General features: G+C 42.9%; 1 protein-coding gene and 1 long non-coding RNA gene across 2 annotated transcripts; both read left to right on the top strand.

Moving 5' to 3' along the window:
• The first annotated feature begins 419 nt into the window (after positions 1-419).
• Positions 420-4350, top strand: LOC127753420 (uncharacterized). Its single transcript, XR_008012549.1, has 2 exons — positions 420-1241; positions 4174-4350. It is a non-coding gene; the product is annotated as an uncharacterized LOC127753420 (long non-coding RNA).
• A 7470-nt stretch (positions 4351-11820) lies between these two features.
• LOC127752708 (wall-associated receptor kinase 5-like) lies at positions 11821-18047 on the top strand. The gene is made up of 3 exons (XM_052278107.1): positions 11821-12139; positions 14222-14404; positions 17023-18047. The coding sequence occupies exons 1-3, from the start codon at positions 11821-11823 to the stop codon at positions 18045-18047; spliced, it is 1527 nt and encodes a 508-aa protein (XP_052134067.1).
• Positions 18048-22333: the final 4286 nt, after the last annotated feature.

Below are 22333 nucleotides of genomic sequence, written 5' to 3'. Positions count from 1 at the left end.
GAGAATATGCATTTCGAAATGAAAAGCTATCCCCAGAAAACTAAGAAAAGGAATAGGGGCGTAGCGAAGGCGCGTAGCGATGATAATGTTAACAATCTTCTGGATGAGCTCATTGCTCGGACTCGCATATACTTGTTCTATGCTCTACAGGCTAATCTGAGTAAAGAGGAGGCGTGAATCATGCCAAAAAAGAAAATGCCCCGTAAAAAAACGCAAAAGAAAAACAATGAACAAAGTCCGATTCGTATCGGAACGAAAAAAAAGTGGCGAAAAAAGCTGGGAAAAAAATCGACCGTAAAAAAAATTAAAAAATCGATGACTATAAAATAAAAAAAAGTCATGCGGAATTGGTATCTGTCCGTTTCTTTTAGGAACTGTTTGCTTTATTTTTTCCGCATTTCTTTTTTTTTTCCATCCGTTTTTTTTCCATGCGTCTATTTTTTTCGCCGTTCTTATGAAGATGCGATTGCAACACGGGCCGTTAATTTCTGTGGCCCAAAGACGAAGGCGGCCCGATGCGGGAAAGAGGATGGCCGTCCGATCCAATGGACGTCCGAGATCGCAGCCGCTCCACTGAAATTACCGTCTAATGAGAGGGGAAACCCTAGCCCAGATTTTTCTCGATCCCCTCTCGATCCCCTTTCTCCCCGACGATGAGCGAGCGAGAGAGAGGAAATGGCGATGGTGGCGATGACGGCGTTCCGGCGAGGTGGCGTCCGCGGGGCAGGGAATCCGTCGCGCAGCTCCAGCCTTGTGCCATTTGCTGAGGTACGGAACCCTAATCCCGTTCTCTTCTATTCTCACTGATCCGCTTTTCTCCGGCGGCAAGCAAGCAGCGGCGACGGTGGCGACGGCGGTCCGGCGAGGTGGTGCGCGCCCGGTGGGGAATCCGTCGTGCGGCTCCAGCTCTTCGCCGGTTGGGGTGCGTTGCGGAGAACGGCTCCAAGCCGTGCCTCTTCCCGGCAGCAAGCGAGCAGCGGCGATGCCACCGGCGGTCCGGCGAGGTGGCACACGCATGGCGGGGAATCTGTTGTGCGGCTCCAGCTCTCCACCGGCTGGGGGGCGTTGCGGAGAACGGCGCCAAGCCATGCCGCTTCCCGTCCTTCACGCGACAATGGTGCGCTAGGCCGCCGTCTGTGACCATCCGTGGGGAGATGTCATCGAGCTTCCGCCGCTCGCCGTAGCCGTGCACTGCCGTTTGGAGCTCGATACCGCAAGTAAAAGCCGTCCCCTGAAATCAGGTTAGGTCTCTCACCATTGCTTCGTGTCTTCTCGATTGGTTGTTGTAGCAATCTTGTGGAATCCTTCTTGTATTTATAGAGTTGATTTTACCCCTTTTAGTCCAAATCGAATCCGCATCTCTTTCGTGTTTAACATGGTGTTTCTGAAGAAAAAAAATATTGGGAGCGATCAGTCGGACAGAAAAAATCGCTACGGATGCGATCTAAAAAATTGGCCGTAGCGATCTGGAGGGAGTCGGACAAAGAAACATGCCTTTGGGGGGGGGGGGGGGGGGGGGGGGCGACGTACGAAAATTACCGGCAAAAACACCTTTAACTTTTATAATAGGTACGTACGAAAATTACCGGCAAAAACACCTTGAACTTTTATAGTAGGTAAAAAATAATTTATAAATCCCTGAAATAAAAATCAGCGTGTCACATTAACACCTCGATTTGCAAGTAAGTTGTGCGATTCATCTGGTGGTGCATGTCTCTCAGCTTCGCAAGGCATCATCGCTAGGTGTTGAAGAGGCGGTGCACGAACCACCAGAAGCTGATCAAGAACCCCCCCCCCCCCCCCCCCCCCCCCCCCCGGTGCCTGTTCAAGTGATTGCTCATCGGGCGTCCAAGTAAGGTGCGAGTACACTAGGGCAAATCAAGGTCCGGTGGGCAGGGCAAACATCGTCGGAAGCAACTTGGGAGGATGCTGTTGTACTTCGAGATTGTTTCCCTAAAGCTTTGGCTTGGGGGCAAACCGTTTCTGAATACGCGGGGGATGTTAGGGCTACTGTTCACCATCAGACAAACACGAATCCTGTGAAGCAGAGGGCAATGCTCCACACGCGCAAGGCGGTTGAATGTCCGCACCGCTGGACCCGAGTGGCCTGTGTCACACGTCTCCTCTGTTCTTCCCAATTACTCTGCTTCCTCTCGACTAGAATCCCTAATCTTCCCTATCCGTAGCACCTATATAGTATTTAGTTTTGTACTGGGCTCTTCAAAACTCAGGACTAGCCAGTCATCATGTCCAGTGTCGTTGTTAGTAGTTAGGACGTTGGGCCTCGACGGAGTCCAGTGGCCGGTACTAGACGGCTTGGATGGCCCTGATTTGGGAGGCGACGATGATCATGGAAACTAGGAGTAACGATGCCAGCACAGACGATCAGATTGTGCTCCCGTTCGTGGACCGCCTCGCGGCAGTTCTCCTCTAGCATTCAGGCCAAGTTGGCGATGGCGCTGCCATCCTAGCTATTTCCCCATCTGACAGATTTAAAATATGTGGTCTACGCATGGAGAAAATAAAAATGCCAGCCCACATATATTATTACAAATATATAACATGCGACTGCCGCTAAGATCGTAACATTGATAGATTAAACATAGCAGCAAAAACTAGCTGAGAACAGTGTTTCGGAGAGTCAACTGTTAGTGCAGTAATTAAGGGCCTGTTTAGTTCGCGAAAAGAAAATTTTTGGGTGTCACATCGAACGTTTGACCGGATGTCGGAAAGGGTTTTCGGACACGAATAAAAAAACTAATTTCATAACTCACCTGGAAACCGCGAGACGAATCTTTTGAGCCTAATTAATCCGTCATTAGTACATGTGGGTTACTGTAGTACTTATGGCTAATCATGGACTAATTAGACTCAAAAGATTCGTCTCGCGATTTCCTTACTAACTGTGTAATTAGTTTTTTAAAAAATATATATTTAATTATCTGTACAACCAGGCTGCCCAACGCAATTATCGGCCCGGCGCCTGCCCAGCCCTCAGTGCACGACAAGTCCAAAGGTTCCTGCACTACTAAAAAAACAATTTTCCTGCAAGCCCCTCGTTAGATTATAGATGATCCATAACCCACCGCCTCTGAAAAAATCATCCTTCCATTTTTACATGCGAACCCTTAAGAAGACCGCACGCAAAAATCGATTTTTGCGTACGGGCCTTTTAAAGGTCCGCACACCAAAATTAAACCTATTTTTGCGTGTGGGCTCTTAAGGATCATCACAAAGAAATAGATTTTCGCATACGGACATCTTAAGAGCACCACACGCGAAAATACTCTCCCTCAGGCATTTTTCCCTCTCAAACACTTCAAAAAATTTTTATCTTATCCTCAACACTTACCCATCCTTATCCTCATATTTCCCTTTCTTCTCTCTCGTCTATCGTCTCACGAGTGGCATGTGCGCAGGTTCCTTGGGCGACGGGCGCGGGGTGGCCGGCGACGGACGACGGCGGCGACGGCGGTGGTAGCGCAGCCTTGCGTGCGTGTGGCGGCTGGGAGCGGCGGCACCGGCGGGCGATGGCAGCGTGGCCTCACGCGTGCTCCTCGGCGGTGGCGCCCCTCGCCCGACCGGATCTAGAGGCAGCGCCCCTCTCCCGCTCAGATCCGGCAGTGGACGACATCGATGCGGCCGGGAGCGATGGTGGGCTCGGGAGCGGCGGCGGGCTCGGGAGCCGGCCGTTGCGGGCGGTCACGGCGGAAGGCGGCGACGCCGATGCCAACGACGGCGAAGCATGACGACGACGACGACGACCGCGACGGCAGAGCATGACCACGAGGAGGACGGCGACGAGCGTTTGCTAGGGTTATGGTTTGGATTTTTTTTAGGGGGGTTTTTTCCGTGCGGGTGACATAAGCCACCGCAGGTCGAAGATCCGCACACGGAAACCCTTTTCGACCGTACGGAAAAATCATTTTCATAGTAGCACTGTGCTTTTTTTTCCATTATATATAAATAAATAATAACAATGTTCCTCCACGTAATGTTAGTGGATGGCTGCAATAATAAATTTCTAAAATAATATTCCTAGAAATCTGGAAAAGGAAAAATTATGCATGAACGTCAACGACAACTAGTCTTAGTTTCGTATGGTACACATACACTGGTACTTTGACAGCTGTTTCGATATATAACTCCATTGGAATTGTATTTTTTATGCAGGTCATCCATACGTTGATCAAGTACTCCCTCCGTCTCGAAAGCGTTGTTAATTTTGTACGAGATTAAATTGAATTCATGGTATAACAATTTGACAGTTGGATCTAATTTGATGCAAGAACTCCTAATGTAAGAACTTGACAAGTGAGTGTAATTTAATTTAAGATAAAAACATTACCAGTGAGCGTATGAGGGTAACAACTTACAAAATAGGAGTGATTTTGATACAATAAGTTAAGTTACAAAGTGATGCGATAGCTTAATCGTTCCGAACTTTTTTATATATATATAGATTCATTTTAAGTACCAATACACTAGCACGAATTTGTATACTGAATTCAAATTTTCATTCTAATAACTGAAAAAGTTACTATATAGAAAATATTATATTTCGGTTTAGATTTGAGAAGGTGAAGTCAGAAGAATATAGACTATAAGCTAGGTAATATCTATAGGATTGCTATGTTATGGCACATTGACATCATAAAAAAAAAATCACCTAGCACTCATTAACCAAAACAACGCACATTTAGTGAAGTTATTGCATCAAAAATACCAAATTGTTAAATTATTATAATAGAACTCACCCACTTCCAAAATCGCTGCGATTGCGATGGCGTTCGCCGCTTTTCTGAAGAAGTATGAGACGGGAAGAAAAATCGATGGTTGTGGATGTGTCTGTAAATGTACTATGAGATGAGACATGAAATTACCAGTCTAACGCGGGGAAACACCTTTTATCATTAAGGCGTACGTTCACTCTTCATTACACGTCAACTAAATAACTAAATGAATAAATATTTTAAAAGGTTGATACGATAAATTAGTTATTTTTATTTACAACTTGTAAAAATGAAATTTAAATAAATGCTATATTACATCTTGATCTATCTTATTTTTTATGCACCTTTAAATCAAATTTGTTATTTTCTTATGCATCTTGATCTAATATATCACCCTACAAATATGCACCAGGAAATCAAATTTGTTATTTTTTACAACATGTAAAAATCAAATTTAAATAAATGCTATATTACATCTTGATCTATGTTAGTTTCTCATGAATATTAAATTTACAATACAATGGATGTTTACCGGCTCATGAAGTATCCCTGCCCCTCTTATGCGAGAAACGCTGGGAGAGGTGGGAGCCACGGTGTATCGGTTATTCGGATAGGGTCTCTGCAAGGCGCTCTACTACGCGCTACACGTTCTATGGAGTAATATAGATGTTTACCTAAAGAGAAATATATCTGGTCTATGCATGGACAAAATAAAAATGCCAGCCACATATATTATTACAACTTATAACATGCGACTGCCGGTAAGCCCGTAAAATTGATAGATTAAACATAGCAACAAAAACAAGCTGATAACAGAAAAACCATTCGGAGAGTCAACTGTTAGTGCTGTAATTAAGGTAGTTAGCAAAATATATAATTGGAGAAAGATAATCTATGAAACCAGGCTGCCCAACGCATTTATCGGGCCGGCGCCTGGCCGGCCCTCAGTTCACGACAGGTCCAAAGATTCCTGGCATTTTTTTCCATTTTATATAAATATAAATAATAAGTTAATAACAATGTTCCTCCACGTTACGTTAGCTGATGGCTGCAATAATAAATTTTTAAAAGAAGCTTCCTAGAAATCTGGAAAAATGAAAAATTATGCATGAACGTCAAAGACAGCAAGTCCCTAGTTTCATATGGAAAGACAAATGCCTAGTACACTAGTACTTTGACAGCGGTTCCCGTATATAACACCATTGAAGTTTTATTTTTTATCCAGGTCATCCACACGTGGATCAAGTCACTACTAGATAGCTGATCTTTCCACCTGATACCTAAAATCACAAATAACTTGGATATTATAAAAACTGATACTAAAGATGCTTAGTACCAGCTCTAAAAGTCGTCCAAATATCTAGAAACATCTTTAGTCCCGATGAGACTAAGATAGAAGAACTTTAGTCCAGGTTGGTGTTACCGACCGATACTAAAGATATCTCCAGGGTTACTTTAAAAAAAACATCTCTATTTAAATTAGATATGTGTAATAGGTGGATGGTTACGCACGTAAGAGCCAAGATGAGATATCTTGACTTTAAATCCCACATTTTTTTCACTTGCTATATATGTATCTTTAGTACTGGTAGTAAAAATCGATATCGCTCGTCTCGGTCGCTACAACCAGTAGTAAAGGGCTTGGAAGCATCGTATAATTGTTTCCCATGTAGTGAGTACTCCCTCTGTCTTGGAAGCATTGTATAATTTTGTATGCGAGTAAATGTTCATGGTATAACAACTTGATAGTTAGGTCTAATTTGATGCAAGAACTCCTAAGTTCACAACTTCACAGGCGAGGTGAGTGTAATTTACATCGTCCGTACAACAACCTAGGTCAAATATAAATTAATTGAAACAGATGGACCTTCATTACATTAAAAATAATTTACAGCATGATGGTTGACCTCACGAACTTTCTCCTAATGAATGTTCATTCGCTATGATCCAAGCGTGAGTAAGATGTGACCTCATTTGATTGGAGGATGCGGATCAACCGTCACCGTGAACGGAGGTTGCCCGTCAAACTGATTATAATCTTTGTCAGTCTTATCCTCGACTCCGACAATTTTCCTTTTTCTTTCTCCACGTGGCGCTTTGGCTCATCGAGCCCTTTCCCCTTCTTTAGTTTGCTAGACATGTGCCCACAAGACACAACCCCACAACACGTTGCCATGCACCTCAATACCACCACAGTACCTTGGAAAGGAGCTGTGACAATACCCTCCACATAACACAATTCACAGCAGTGCACCGTTCCTGGATCATAATCACCCCCTTATAAACCAAGGTATGGACTCCCCAGCGACCCTCGTGGGCTTATCTCCGCCACTTCACAGTCTGGTGCCCCACAATGAACCACACTATACAGAAGGTAAAGCCGTTGCCCATGCTAGCTTGTGGTTGGTATGGTTAATGTTTCACAACAATAGCTCGCGAACTGGTCCATAATTGTCATGAGCACAACCATCCAAAACCATGTGCTCATAAGCCACCATTATCAAGTTTTAGTTGACAACTAATTAACTAATCACGATTGATCATCGTGAGCTACCATTAAATATCCATCATTAGGTAATAGGGAAGCTTTAGTTATCCCAATAGTGTGCTAATGTTTCTAAGCATAACTGAGCAATTACATCTAATATCTAGTTGAACCAATATATAAGGGTCAAGCTAGTCAAATTATAACCCATAGGAAAATAAAATTATCTTTGGCCATAATAAGGGGAAAAGGCTCACACCACCTAATGATATTCGAAAATAAATGCATATTTGAATGAAATAGAGAATTTAAATATAGATTCAGTATACTCAAAGGATGGTGTTTGAGATCTGTGTGACTTGCCTTGCAATAATTGGTCTTGAATTAATCTTATGGAACACTTCCGACGCACTCATGAACCTTTGAAAATGACGAAAACAACAAACTAAAACACAAAACGAGGAAAAACACTAATAAAAATCATAAACAACACATAAAAAGTAAACAAAGATGTTGATTATGATTAAGATGAATTATAAGACTTGAATAGCCTCATTCTGACTTCATATAATTTAGTTATGAATTTTACAAGATTTAATCGAACTAAAGCCTATTTAAAAGGATTAAATAAATTTTTAACACAATTTATAGATAATTTTAATATAAAGATCTTTATTTTATACAACTTTTGCAACTTGAACCACATAATCCGAGTTATGATTTAATTATGAATTTTCTAAGGTTAAACAACTTTTAACCATTAACAGGAATTATATTAGAATTATGACACAATAAAGAATTAATTTTAAAAGGAAAAGAGAATTATTGCGTCATCAAGGATCGGTCCACCATAAAACGGGTTCACAGAGGTGGTCCACGGAACCGATGGCCAGGATCTATTAGACCTAATATTGACCGGATCGGATGGCCGAGATTGATCCGATCTACCACGTGGCGGTGGCTGGCAGGATGCTGACATCAGCAATGACATTATCACTGGTGGGGCGGCTCTGGACCCTATGGTCGTTGGCGATCTAGGGAACAGCGGTGCTATCCGAGGGCACCATCACGATGAGCGCAACGTGGGGAACTCACTGGTGCACGGCCCGACGATGGACGGCGACAATAGCGAGGTTAAAACAGCGGCCTGGCTCGGGTTGACAGCGGCGGCGGCACTCTGGCGGGTTGCGGCGGTGGCAAAGGGGCAGACGAGGCTCATCTCTTCCTCGTGATCCCGGTAATGGCGACGGCGAACGGAGGCGGCGACTATAGCAGTGGCGCGGCGCGGCGTGGCTGGAACGACGGTGGCGGCGGCGACGCTAGGGCAGAGGCGGCCAGGGCGCTACGGGCGTTTGCGGCGGACGGGACTTGAGGAGAAATATAGAGGACGGCTTGGGGATGCTTTATATAGGCACGGGAGAGAGAGATTGATCTCACAACAAGAGGATTCGGCACCATAATCAACTAGGGTTTAGTTGGAGAGATAAACTCGAACCCGAGATTGATTTGGATAAACCACGCGGAATTGGACTCCGATTCTTGGGGGAGGAGATAGAGGAGCATAAGGGGATGATTTCCCTTCATCCAATCGGAGTCGTGGGGCTACCGGTGGCGGCGGATTCGGCGTGGAGGCGACGGCAGTCGGGCTCGGCCGGGTGGCTGGAGGTTGAAGAAAGGCCCGACATGTGGGGCCCACATGTCGGCGAGAAGGGGAGAGAGAGGGGGCAGCACGGCTGGCCCTGCTGGGCTGCACAGCGCGCACGCGAGAGGGAAGAGTTGGGACGACAATCGGCCCAACAGCTTAGGAGAGGGTTTTTAAAACCTTTTTAATTAAAATAATTCACGAAATGCTATTTCGTTTATTAAAAATACTTATGGCTCAAATAATTCCAAGAAACATTCAGGAAGTAAATAAACAAGCAAAGTATTTAACTAAATTATCAATAGATCATTTAATAATTAATTTATTGACTAAATAATTACTAAAATGTTCTTAGTCTTATTAAATTATTAATTCAGCTCTGAAAAATCCGAGAAAATTCTAGAGAGTAGGGATGGCAACGGGGGCGGTGCGGGGCCGGGTTGGGCTGGAACGCCCCCACACCTGACCCACTACTTCAACCCCCACCCCTGGCCCCGACCACTAATGCGGGTTAAAAACAAAACCCGCTGCCGGTCCCCGGTCGACCCCTCGGGTCCTTGCAACCCGACCGGGGACCGGAATTGGGTAGCATCTCCATCCAATCAGCGCAAAAAATACAACACAATCATTCACAAATCACAATATAGAGGCAGCAGTCATGGGCACAGTTTCATTCACAAATCACAAGGCACAATTAGAGATGGAGCAATACCTCTCACTCTCTGTGAATACCTTTGCGTAGGTGAAGCTGGCCATGAATCGCCGGCCACCGCCGCGCCTGTCCCCTCGCCACGACCTCGCCGGCCGCCGCAACCTCACCGCACCCTTGCTTGTCTCGCCGACCACCGCACCCTGTGCACCGCCGCCGCCCCTTGCTGACTCCGAAGGGAGAGGTGGAGCCATGGAGGGGACGGAACTCGTGAGGTCACCGCCGGACGCCGGAGGGGAGATTGGAGAGGAGGGGAGGGGAGAGGGTGGCCACCGCCTGTTTGTCTCACTCACGGGAGGGGAGGGGATATAGGGAGAGACTGAGAGATAAGGCAGAGGCTAGGGTTTCTCAGATTTTTTGGTGGGTTGGGCTTTTTGGGCCTTCCATGGGCTATTATTTGAGGGTTTATATACACCCCCAGGGCCCCGCGGGTGAAATGTGTCCCCCGTTCCCTCCCCACCCAAATGCGGGGCCCCATCCCCGACGCTCCCGCGGTCGAAAATCACCCCCCCCCCCCCGCGCCCCCATAGGGGCGGGTCCCCGCCGGGGACCCGGCCCTGCGGGGAAATTGCCATCCCTACCGAAGAGTATAATTAATCATGGAGAATTTAATAAGAATTAAATCTAGCCATACCTTATATATAGGATATTTTATTTCCCATATTTAGTTTCACTTGTAAATTAATGAACATTTAATATAAATTCTAGAAATAATTTATAAATCCTAAAACGAAAATCGGGATGTGACATATAAAAAGGTAGGGATCTTTAGTCCCGGTTTGTAACACCAACCGGGACTAAAGATCTAAATAACCTTTAGTCTCGGTTGGTGTTAATAACCGGGACTAAAGTGGAGATCTTCAGTCCCGGTTGGTGTTATAATCTGGGACTAAAAATCCCTGGCCCCTTGACAGGTCCTGTCAGGGGACGAACGGATCTTAGTCCCCTTGGAATTTTACACCAGGATTTAAAAAACATTTTTAGTCCCGGTAATTTTTAGAACCGAGGCTATTGTGGTTTTTGGCCGACTCAACAAAGATCAGTTCTCCAGGAGTGAGTAATATCTCTCCATGTGTACTATGTTCCATTGAAATCGCACGACATCGTGCAAACAAAAACTCTACAATATTATTCATGAATAAAAATAATTACGAAATGAGCACAGATGCATTAGAGAAGGATGATAGTGATATCTGAGCAAACTATAGACTTATGTGGAAGAGAGTGATAAATATAATTAGGGAGTGTTAGCTCTCATGCAAAACTCAGCTCTACGAAATATGCATTAAATTCATAGTAAGAGAAATAAAGTAGGAAAAAAAATGTAGCTAACCTTATAACTAACGCACTATATATGTTTACTTGACAAGTAGTGGGGCTCTGCAGCCTCTGCTGTTAAACTTGCTCTTACCGCACATACAGAACAGAACCGGGGCCAACTGGAAGGAGCAGACGGGAGAGAAATTCATGGTCATCTCCTCTCGGCAGAGAGCTCGTTAGGTGCATATTTTTGTGTTTACTGTGTGGTATGGGTCCCACTTAGTACGCCGTGTATTTATAAACGATCACATACATGGAAGGCCAAGCAATAAGCGTAGCCATTTCATTACCAACAAACACTAGCGTGAGGATGTTTCCAATGCTGCTCCATCTCCACCTCCGCGTGGTTACCGTCCTGATGGTCATGCAGGCCATGTCACCGGTGAAGACAGTGGCAGCGGCGGCAGAGCGTCCGATCACGCTGCCCGGATGCCCCGACAAGTGCGGCAACATCAGCATCCCCTACCCGTTCGGCACCACGCCTCCCGCCATGTTCTATGCACCGCTCGTGCTGCAGGCGAACGGCCACTACTTCGAGGGCCAGAAAAACCTGGAGGGCATCAGGCCGAACATGGACGGAACGTCAGACGAACTCCTCGACATCGACATTGCGCGAGGCGAGGTGCGGGTGACCATGCCAATCAGCTCCGACTGCAGCATGAACGAGAGCTACCACGAGGTCAATTTCTCCAGCATAAGTTCATCTCTTTCGGGGGCGTTGCTCTTCTCCTCGACGAAGAATGTGCTTCTGGGCATCGGCCAAAGATTCATCGCCGTGATCGATGGCGAGACTCAGACGAGCGCCACCAACTACTCCGCCTCCTGCAGCTCGCTGTTCGACGCGCCGGAGACGGCGCAGAACGGGGCGTGCATGGGGCTCGGCTGCTGCGAGGCGGAGCTCGCGCCTGGGCTGGGTCCCATCAGGGTCTCGATGTACAGACAGAGCAGCAACAGCATGTGGAAGACATTCCCCTGCAGCTACTCCATGATCGTCGAGAAGTCGTGGTACAACTTCTCCTTGCAGGATCTCTACGGATATGGCGCTCTTAAAAGGAAATTTCCCCGCGGCGTCCCGCTCGTGCTCGACTTCGCCATCAGGAATGATTCCTGTCCGGCGGATGGGATGACACTGCCGACGGCTTGCCGCAGCGACAACAGCCGTTGTGTCAACGCCACCTATGGCTCTGGATATCTCTGCAAGTGCAAGGATGGTTTCGATGGCAACCCTTACATCCCTGATGGATGCCAAGGTACTGCATTCATTTTCTTTTCAGAAACTAATACTAAAAACTTTTTGAGTGAAAACTTTTAAATGTATAAAATGCAATAAATTATAACGTTAACATAAGTAGCTAGATTTAAACAGCACTCCATTAATACAGGATACATTTTATATTCTAAACCAAAATGTTGCAGTAGTCTTTCTTCTATTCTTGCACTTAATAAAGTAAATATTCCTGCGATTAAACCAAGAAGAAATATTATTATGAGGCCAAACATTCAAAACTTCTTTGTTGCATATTAAACATATATTTTTCTACTTGTACTAATAATGGGATGCTATCTTATATGCCCTGATCTCCTTAATTGTAGGAGATCAGTTTTAATTTAACACCTTAAAGAAAACCAACTTAGTTCCCGATCCAAACCTCTTATATGTGTCAACTTTAATTAGAACTAGCACCAATAAAATAGCAGTGGTGAGTCATGGTTATTTGTGTCAGTTACAAAATCAACACGTGTACCCTTATATTCAATCCCTCCATTTCTAAAATAGTGTAGTTTGAGCTAGTCAGAGAAATATTAAGCAAGTGGTTAAATAAAAGACATCTATGGTCTTCGTTAATATGGAGAGAAAAAGAGGAGGCGGGAGAAAACGAGGACGAGAGAGTATAGTATTGCTTCAATGGATAGAACGAGAAGAAAAAGACGAATTAGCATTTAAAAGTACAATATTTTAGAGACAAATTATGGTGCTAAAACTACTCTTTTAAGAACGGATGGAATAGAATGTTACACCATTTTTTTTTATTTTCTAGGCTCGACATAAGCTCTTAAAAATCATCAGTGGCAAAATCTGTGGCTTCAGTTGTTGCATCTTCTCTATGATCCCCTCATGCCTCCTTACCAATGCAGCTTGCTCTTCCTCCTTAAGCAGGAAGCTTCATTTCTGTACAAATGACATAGATTTATAAACAACTTGCAAAGGGTAATTAACAAGAGTATTTTCAAAGACCCAATCATTCCTAATAAGCCACAAAGCCCAACAAAAAGGGGTGTGGCTAATGGGCGATCGAAGGAGCGATCCCCATGCCCCCTGTACACACTTCTCCTCTTCTCCCCTTATTCTCTTCCTACTACACTATAAATTTTTAAAAAATAAAAAAACAAAGTTGGAAAAATTATGTATAGAAATACTTATATAAAAAATATTTGAATTCAAATTTAAATTTGAAACGGATATGTAAACTTTTGACTTATAAACTTTGGGTCTAGAAACTAATATTTGAATTCAAATTCAAATATGAATCGTGTATGTAAACTTTTGACTTATAAACTTTGGGTCTATAAACTTTAGGTGTATAAACTTTAGATGTATAGAAATACTATATATATATATATATATATATATATATATATATATATATAATATTTGAATTCAAATTCAAATTTGAATCGTTTATAATTCAAATTCAAATTTGAATCGGGTATGTAAACTTTTGACTTATAAACTTTGGGTCTATAAACTTTAGATGTATAGAAATACTGTATATAAAAAATATTTGAATTCAAATTTAAATTTGAACCGGATATAATTCAAATTCAAATTTGAATCGGGTATATAAACTTTGGACTTATAAACTTTAGGTCTATAAACTTTAGATGTATAGAAATACTATATATAAAAAATATTTGAATTCAAATTCAAATTTGAATCGGATATATAAACTTTTGATTTATAAACTTTGGGTCTATAAACTTTAGATGTGTAAACTTGAGGTGTATAAACTTTATGTGTATAAATTTACTAAAATAGGAAAATAACGCGGTGAAAAAAAGAAACCACGTGGAGGAGGGGGGTGGGAACCGATAGCTCTGGCGATCAATCGCCAACTAGGAGTTTCGAACAAAAAGTGGCTACCAGCACAACCCAAACCCTATAGCTAGCTTTCCCCTTACCCCTCGCTAACCCCATGCACTCCCAGAATTAAAGTTGCAGGCAGGTTTTTGCAGAGCCAAATTAAGCTTCCTTAACTGGATATTTATGTCATTAATCCGCACCTAGCCTGTATTATGTCATTAACTGTATATTTAACATGTTATTCGTGTAGACATTAATGAGTGTGAACTTCGAGATGAACAACCTGCGCTGCGAGATCAGTACCGATGCTACGGGATTTGCATGAACACGATTGGGGGCTATGACTGTCGCTGCAAATTTGGAACGGAAGGTGATGCCAAAACTGGAACATGCACGCCGATGTTTCCGCTCGCTGCAATGGTGGCTACAGTTGGTAAGCAAAAATGCAACATTTTAATTGGCTCTGAATTCCAAAATGGATGATGTACCATGTTATTTTCAGGTGGGTAATATTTTAGTTCCAAATATTAGTATTTTGTCACTACAACATAATCGTCGTGGCCAAAATAGATTGTGGTAGGCCAGCCTGCACCTAGGTATCTGTGAAAATCTGTATTTTTGCATGTGGGTAGCGCAACCGCTTGCGAAAATACAAGTTTCGCAAGTAGACGCTTAAACTGTCCGTCTGCCAAAAAATTTCACGAAAAAAATTAAAATTCCAGAAACTCTAGATCCAAAAATCCGAAAATTCAACAATCTTCCACCACCGCCACGTCTAGATCCGCTGCCGTCATCATCGTGCCAAAGCCGACATGGTCTTGGCGTTGGGATCCGCTACCATGGTTGTCGCTCAGAGTCGCCATCGTCTTCATCATCGCTCGAAGTCTCTAGATCCGCCTCTCCTGTCATGCCGTCGTCGCTCGAACCCACTGTTGCCTCGTCGTCAATGTCGCTCGAAGTCACCGGATCTGCCTGTCCCGTCGGCGGATCCGTGCACGAGAGGGGGTGGAGAAGTCGCGGCATCCGCACAAGAGGGGGAGGGGCTGCTAGATCCGTCCTTCCTATTGACTACGGCCGATTTGCGCTAGTGGGGGCGAAAAGGAGGCAGGATCCGCGTGGGAAGGAGTGAGGTCACTGGATCCGCACCTCTTGTCACCGCCGCTGATGGATCCGCGCACGTGTGGGCAGAGAGGCGGCTAGATCCATGTGGGATGGGGAGGGGACGCTAGATCTACCCCTCCCAACGTCGCGCCGGCAGGATCCGGGCGGTCCTAGGCCGCCGCCGCTGCGGTAGAGACTTTGGAGAGAGAGAGAGGAGGGGAGAAAAATGAATAGGGAGAGAGAGGAGGCGGAGAGAAAAGAGTAGAGAGAGGGGGGGATTTTTGTAGACGCACACCACGGTAGAGAATTTACATCCGACTGTGAAAACTCATTTTAGCATGCCGATCTCTTAAGATACAAGCATGCGAAAATGAGTTTCCGTAACTACCCTTGACCCACCCTAGGAAATTGAGTTTTGCATGCGGATGCCATTACGGTCCGCATGGAGCTTCCTGGGGCTCGTCCATGAAAATCACTTATGTAGTACTATGTATCCCCAATTATTTCCAAATATATGCTTATTGGGTACTGTTGTCGAATGACAACTGCGTCACGTCGAAGAACGTGGAACTCGGATGTTTGCAACAGTAAAGTAGTGTATTGATTAATGGAATTTTTTTGGGATCCCCCTATTACATGGTCCTAGGGGGCTATTTATAGCCTTAGTACAGGCTTACACCTTCTAGGGTTTAGGTTGTAACGGGAATTTACATGGATACCCTTATTATAGGGACATTACCATGGTTGCACAGTGTCTTTTACATTTACGGGCTCCAATGGGCCACCTAGGTCGGTTTACCCCATGGCGAACGGGGTCCCCATGGGCCTGTCGGCCCTGCAGCTCTCCTTTATATATGCTCTAGCTCGGGCGAAGCCCTTGTGCCTCGCCACATGGCCTTCGCCGTTCGCCTTTTGCCCATATGATCCTCTACACCGCGAGGCTCGGAGCCAGGCTTTTAGTCTTCGCCCGCACGCTTCGCCACATGGCCTTCGCCATGTATCTTTGCCTTGGTCGAAGCCGACGCCTTTGGCTCGATTCCTCGTTGGGTGGATGGTTTCGGCGGGGTTGGTCGAAGGGTCTCATATCATGCCTCCAAGAAGTACCATAAGAAAAATGCATGTCCTTTTGTATTTGTATTGATTGCAACATATATATCAGTTCAGCTAGCTCCTTAATATCCTATCCATAGTTCAATTTGGGAGCTTCAAGAGGTGTGGTGAGTGGAGGCACACACTTAATGCATGTTCAAGAGACAAGACACTTAATGCTTACAGCAGTAGTGCTTATAGTAGCTTGTCAACGAGTACCTTGATGCATATCCTTAACACTTATGAATGTAGACACACACTACTACTGTAAGTACGTTCAAGAGACTGGCTTCTATGTTTCAAGGTTGATGAAATAAGATGATTTATCGTTGACAGCATATATACCACTGAAAAAATAATTAGTAAATAATTAACCATAAATACGAATACTGGTGCCAAAGTCTATGACTGAAACATAGGTAGGCGGGTTCCACCAAAAGAATCTAACTAGCTGAGCTAAGGTCAGTTCACTTGCTAATTTGAGGTTATCAGTAGGAGCAGTTGCATTATCTTTGGAAGTAACTCCACTTAAAACTGTTTGTGTACTTATTCATATATGATCTTGATGTGGGTATATTGTAAATTCTGTCAACATCCTTTTCTTCCATCTAGATAATGTGATTTTGTATTTTTGTTTAATAACATAGAACTTACAAATCATTTATTTAGTTATTTGCGCCGAAAGGTAGCAAGTGCAATATATATTTGTCCCAATAAGTTTCGCTTGGAATTTTCTTTCACCTTTGGTGTGATGTTTTTAAAATTTAAACTTTCATCAATATAATTTTCTCTTACATTGCGAATGATAAGCAAATCGTAAATGCAGTATACTTTTTATTAATTGTCAATTTGTCCCTGCAGGAATAATTGGTGTCACATTCATCGTAGTTACGGTACTACTGTTTAAGCTTCTGTTTGAGGAGAGGAGAAAGACAAAAGAGTTTTTCGTTAAGAATGGTGGCCCCATACTAGAAAAGGTTGACAACATTAAGATGTTCAAAAAAGAAGAACTTAAGCCAATAATACAGTCATGTAATGTGATAGGAAAAGGTGGATTTGGGGAGGTTTACAAAGGGCTTCTTGATAATAAACTTGTTGCAATTAAGAAATCCATTAATGTAGACAAGTTGCAAGAGAAGCAGTTCACAAATGAAATTATTATCCAGTCAAAAGTCATCCATAAGAACATCATAAAACTCGTAGGTTGTTGTCTAGAGGTTGACATTCCAATGCTGGTCTACGAGTTTGTTCCACGGGGAAGCCTCCACAACATACTACATGGCAGTACAAAGGAGTGTCTCCCCTTACAGAAACGTTTGAATATTGCAGCAGGAGCAGCAGAAGGATTAGCTTATATGCATTCAAAAACCTCTACAACTATTTTGCATGGTGATATCAAACCTGGCAATATACTTTTGGACGACAACTTTGATCCAAAAATCTCTGACTTTGGAATATCAAGGTTGATTGCTATAGATAAAACCCATACTAAATGTGTGATTGGAGATATGTGTTATATGGATCCAGTATATCTTCAATCAGGCTTGTTGACGAAGAAGAGCGATGTATATAGTTTTGGAGTGGTGCTCTTAGAACTTCTTACGAGGCAAAAGGCAAGTTCTAGCGAAGATACTAGACTGGTTAAGAGGTTTCTGGATGCATATACAGAAGATCATAAGGGCGCTATCGATCTTTTTGACAGAGAATTTTTATTGGAGGGCGACACGGAAGTATTCCACAATCTTGCCATCCTAGTTGTGGAATGTCTGAAGTTCGAAGTGGAAACAAGGGCAGAAATGATAGATGTAGAAGAACGACTTCAAACCATGAAGAGATCTTATGTGCCAAAAAGCATATCTGATGCTAGCAGCAGTATTGATACATAATTGCTTATTATTTGGGGAGAGTTATAGCAACAAAACATCTCAATGTTGTAAAGGTTTGTTATGTTTCTTAACTATGGATGTCTCCTTATGTAATAATATTTTTCTCTGTTCAGCATTGTTTTAGTTTTCTTTGTATCTCTTCTCAATTCATCCAATATACATAGTGGCAAATAAACCATTCAATTAAAACCATGCTTGCATCCCGTGCATGGGTGTATTACATTTTAGGATACTAATTGATGGTCTGTTGTAGAGCACCCGAAAATTATACTGTTCAATGTCATCTGTGACCACCACATAATTTTGGATCAGTGGGATTCATACACACACAATTGGATACTCATACGTTAATGTGCTCCTAATCACAAATCGACACCATTCGATATAAAATCCACAATGCACAATAATGAGCAAAGGAGATATTGCTGGGACTTCGCGTGCTAGTCAACTTCAGCCTGAGACGCGCCCGTCAAACAACGTGAAGGTGGCAACTAGATGTGTTACAGATCCTAGAATACTTGACTCAATTTGCTAGAGCTCTACAATATCTCAATTGCTCATAATTTATACTCATGAGTAGCTAGTCACGGGAATGTTGCTAGCCTCTCAATTTCATCCCAGCTAGTATATCAAAACATAAAGGCATAATGTATAACTTAGGACCAACTAAAAACTTATTTAGCTAAGTTACTTACCTACGGCCAACCGACCAAATAGATATAGTTCTTCAGAAGCATGTCTACCCATATTCCCACGAGCAACCATCGAGCGGTAGGCCCCTAATGAACCATCTTGAATAGATCAACAAAACCCGCAACACTCAACTACCTGCAACACAACTAAAATAATACTACCACGAAAGAAAGTAAGTGTCAATACATTAACTGTGTTATTGTACTGGCGAGGCAATACAATTCTACATACAAGCAAGCTCTAAATATCAAAGAATGGTTATTTGTGGTTTCATAATTGCATAAAGCTAAATTTGTTTCACAAACATTTTGAAACGGAATTTTAGATAAATTTTTGCAAGTGTATAGCATACGTAACATGGCATGGCATTATATATAGCATCATAAATCAATTTCAGCCCACACCAAGCATAATCATCATTTCAAGTATATAAGTCAAGTTCAAAAGCATTCGTAAAACATAAAGCTCTACCCATGACACACACTATGTCGCTCATGACCGTGAGCACAACTAATCGATTAGTTTTGCGAGCTTTACAGAGTTTGTACAGTGTTAACCACATGATGTGAATCGCTCTAGTTTGTCCGGTACCCATCGGTACCACCACACTCTATACGTTTAATGTGATCTGGAGGACACAACGTAGCCTTTACATTATCTAATGCCTAGCCTTGCATCAATGACGGGAAGTGTGACTCCACCCTATGAATGACCTTGAGCTGTCAATGTTGAATAGTCCCACATTGGTTGTGGAAGGGCAAAGGACCTAAGATATAAGTGGGGGAGCCCCTCACCTCAATGGCTAGCTTTTGGGGGTGGGAAAGGACCTTTACGATTCTACAATTGGTATCAAAGCCAGGCTAGTTTACCATCTCTGGCCCGATGGACATAGGGTGTGAAGGCCTGATGGACCGTGGGTGCCTGCGGGGCCCGTATACCTGAGGAACCGTGGTGAAACGGTGAAGGGGCTATGAAGGGCTGAGGGACACCAATGTGTGAAGGGGGAGATTGTTGAATAGTCCCACATTAGTTGTGGAAGGGCAAAGGACCTAAGATATAAGTGGGGGAGCCCCTCACCTCAATGGCTAGCTTTTGGGGTGGTAAAGGCCCTTTATGATCCTACAGTTAGGTGGCAGCCTAAACCTAACGTCGTGGCGGCGAACACATCTGTTCCCTCACGAGGCATTGTACCGTTAAATTAGACAGACTTGGATGCCTAAACTACCCATATACAAAGTTGGTAAATGGTGTATAACAACGACGCTTGCACGCACACCTCGTGAAAACCATTACAAAGATCTCTCTCACACGGTGTCCATCCACCATGTACCATCTCATATACAGCATCATCACCCGACATTTTTGATCGTCTAGACCTCAACTCCTCTCTGAGTCTAATCCCGATCCCACCGTTGACCGAAGTTGATCTTCAAGAATCCTGACTCTATTCAACTTCTCACATGGTATCCTGATCATACTAGACATCTGCTCCTCCCTGAGCATAGTCCAGTCCTCTTTGCTGATCTCAAGTCACTTGCACATAATCAGATAAAACAACCGTTTTCGGACACAGATATTACAATCTAACCCATATTAGTATATGTGCGCAGCTATTCAATTTGGTTACGATTGATTTCCAGATCGTTTTGATATGTCGCGTACATAGTTTTCCAAATCGCTTTATTTGGAGTATGCAATATGTCATGCTTTATTTAATTTAATGCATCAACTTACACTACTAGAGAACCAATCTTTTATTGTGTACCACAAACATAAAAATCTCGGTTAGATTAAGAACCAGTTCTAAAGATATTTTTAGTAATGGTTCTAAAAGTCCAAGTCTAAAAAACATCTTTAGTTCCGTTGGTGTTACCCACCGGTTGGTAATACCAACCCGGACTAAATAAAGATATCTTTAGTCCGCGTTAGTCTTACCAATTAGTGTTAAAGATGCCTCCAGTGTTAATTCAAGAAAAAAAACATCTCTATCCAAGTTACATATGTGGAGTTGGTGGGATTGTTACACATGTGAGGGCTGAGACGAGAGGTCTTGAGTTCGAATCCCTATTCCCCCACATATTTTTTGACTTAATATGGATCTTTAGTATCGGTAATTTAACCGGTACTAAAGATGTCTCGATTTGTTGGTTACGATTGCTACCACCGGTACTAAAGGGGTTCTCAATTTGTTGGTCATGGTTGCTACAACCGATACTTAAGGGGGTTACAAACTAGTGTAAAACATCATTAATACTAATTAATACTTAATTAGTACGAATATAGATAGATAAATATAGATATACTAGAAAAAATGACCGTGCATTACAATGGGTAAAGACCTTTTTTTTAGTGATACAACCGCTATTAAGAGCCAAGGAATAAATTGAAACATTCAGTATCGCTATACATTATAATTGGTATCGTTGTACATTATAATTTTTTTTCGACCTAGAAAACTGCCAGGGCTTTGCCTAGCAGTGTATATCGCTATACATTATTATTGAAAAAGCGTTGCCTCATACCTCCCTTTGCTCTGCTGGCCTCTCTTTAACTTCCAGAAGACAATTCTGTGCCCGTACAATGCTGGAGCCAATCATCCCCATCAAATCTAGCCGAATCTTTCTCGATCTCCCAAAATTAATTGAGGGCTTTTGATCCACTTGATCTCTTCTTTCAGTTTTTTCACGTCTAGGGGAAGATCACCGGCCAACGAAGATTAAATCTTGTGAATTAAAGCCGAATTGAAAAGGAAAATCATGGGGAAACGATGAATGTTAAATGGTAATTAAACCCGGTGAAGTAAAGCCAAATTGTAAGAGGAAATCAAATGATGAGGGAGTAGTGGGGAATTAATTTTTGTATTCAACTAGAGTAGGAAACACATGGGAGACAGCTCAATGTAGTGGCGGCGCTAGGGTTTGGCCAGGGCAACCGCTTGAGATTAAATCCCAGCGACGAAAAAAAACCACGTGGATTAAAAATCGAATCCTCACCGCGTGCCAAAAAATATGACCTAAAAAATAGTTACGGAAAAAAAAGTAGATGAAGAAACCCGAAAAAAGGCGAAAAAAACGTGCAAAAAATCGCTACTTAAAAATGGCAAAAAAGGGGGAAAAGGACAAAAAAAGCGAAGAAATGGCGTTGAAAAAAAGTGGATGAAAAAAGGAAAAACGGCGGAAAAGTGGGACGAATGGAAAAAAAAAGAAAAAAAGAGTAAATTTCAAAAAACTGCAACTTTAGTGACAAAACTATCAGTGTGCTGCAACATTAGCGACATGTTTCAGTTTGCTGCAACAATAGCGTGTGAAATTATCACAAAGCTGCAACTTTTACGTTATATGCTACTACAGTACATATAGGTGACAACTGTAACAACATATAACGTAAAAGTTGCAGTTTTGTGATAATTTCCCACGCTATTGTTGCAGCAAACTGAAACATGTCGCTAATGTTGCAGCAAACTGATAGTTTTGTCACTAAAGTTGTAGTTTTCTGAAATTTACTCGAAAAAAAGGGCGAAAGAAAAAGACCAGAAGGAAAAAATATTGAGCGAAAAAAACTACGAACAAAAATATCAAGGAAGCCTTAAAATT

The sequence above is a fragment of the Oryza glaberrima genome, chromosome 10, assembly GCF_000147395.1.
Source record: "Oryza glaberrima chromosome 10, OglaRS2, whole genome shotgun sequence".
Classification (NCBI taxonomy): domain Eukaryota; kingdom Viridiplantae; phylum Streptophyta; class Magnoliopsida; order Poales; family Poaceae; genus Oryza; species Oryza glaberrima.
Note: the sequence above shows the minus strand (reverse complement) of the source record. Positions and strands in the feature narration are given on the sequence as shown.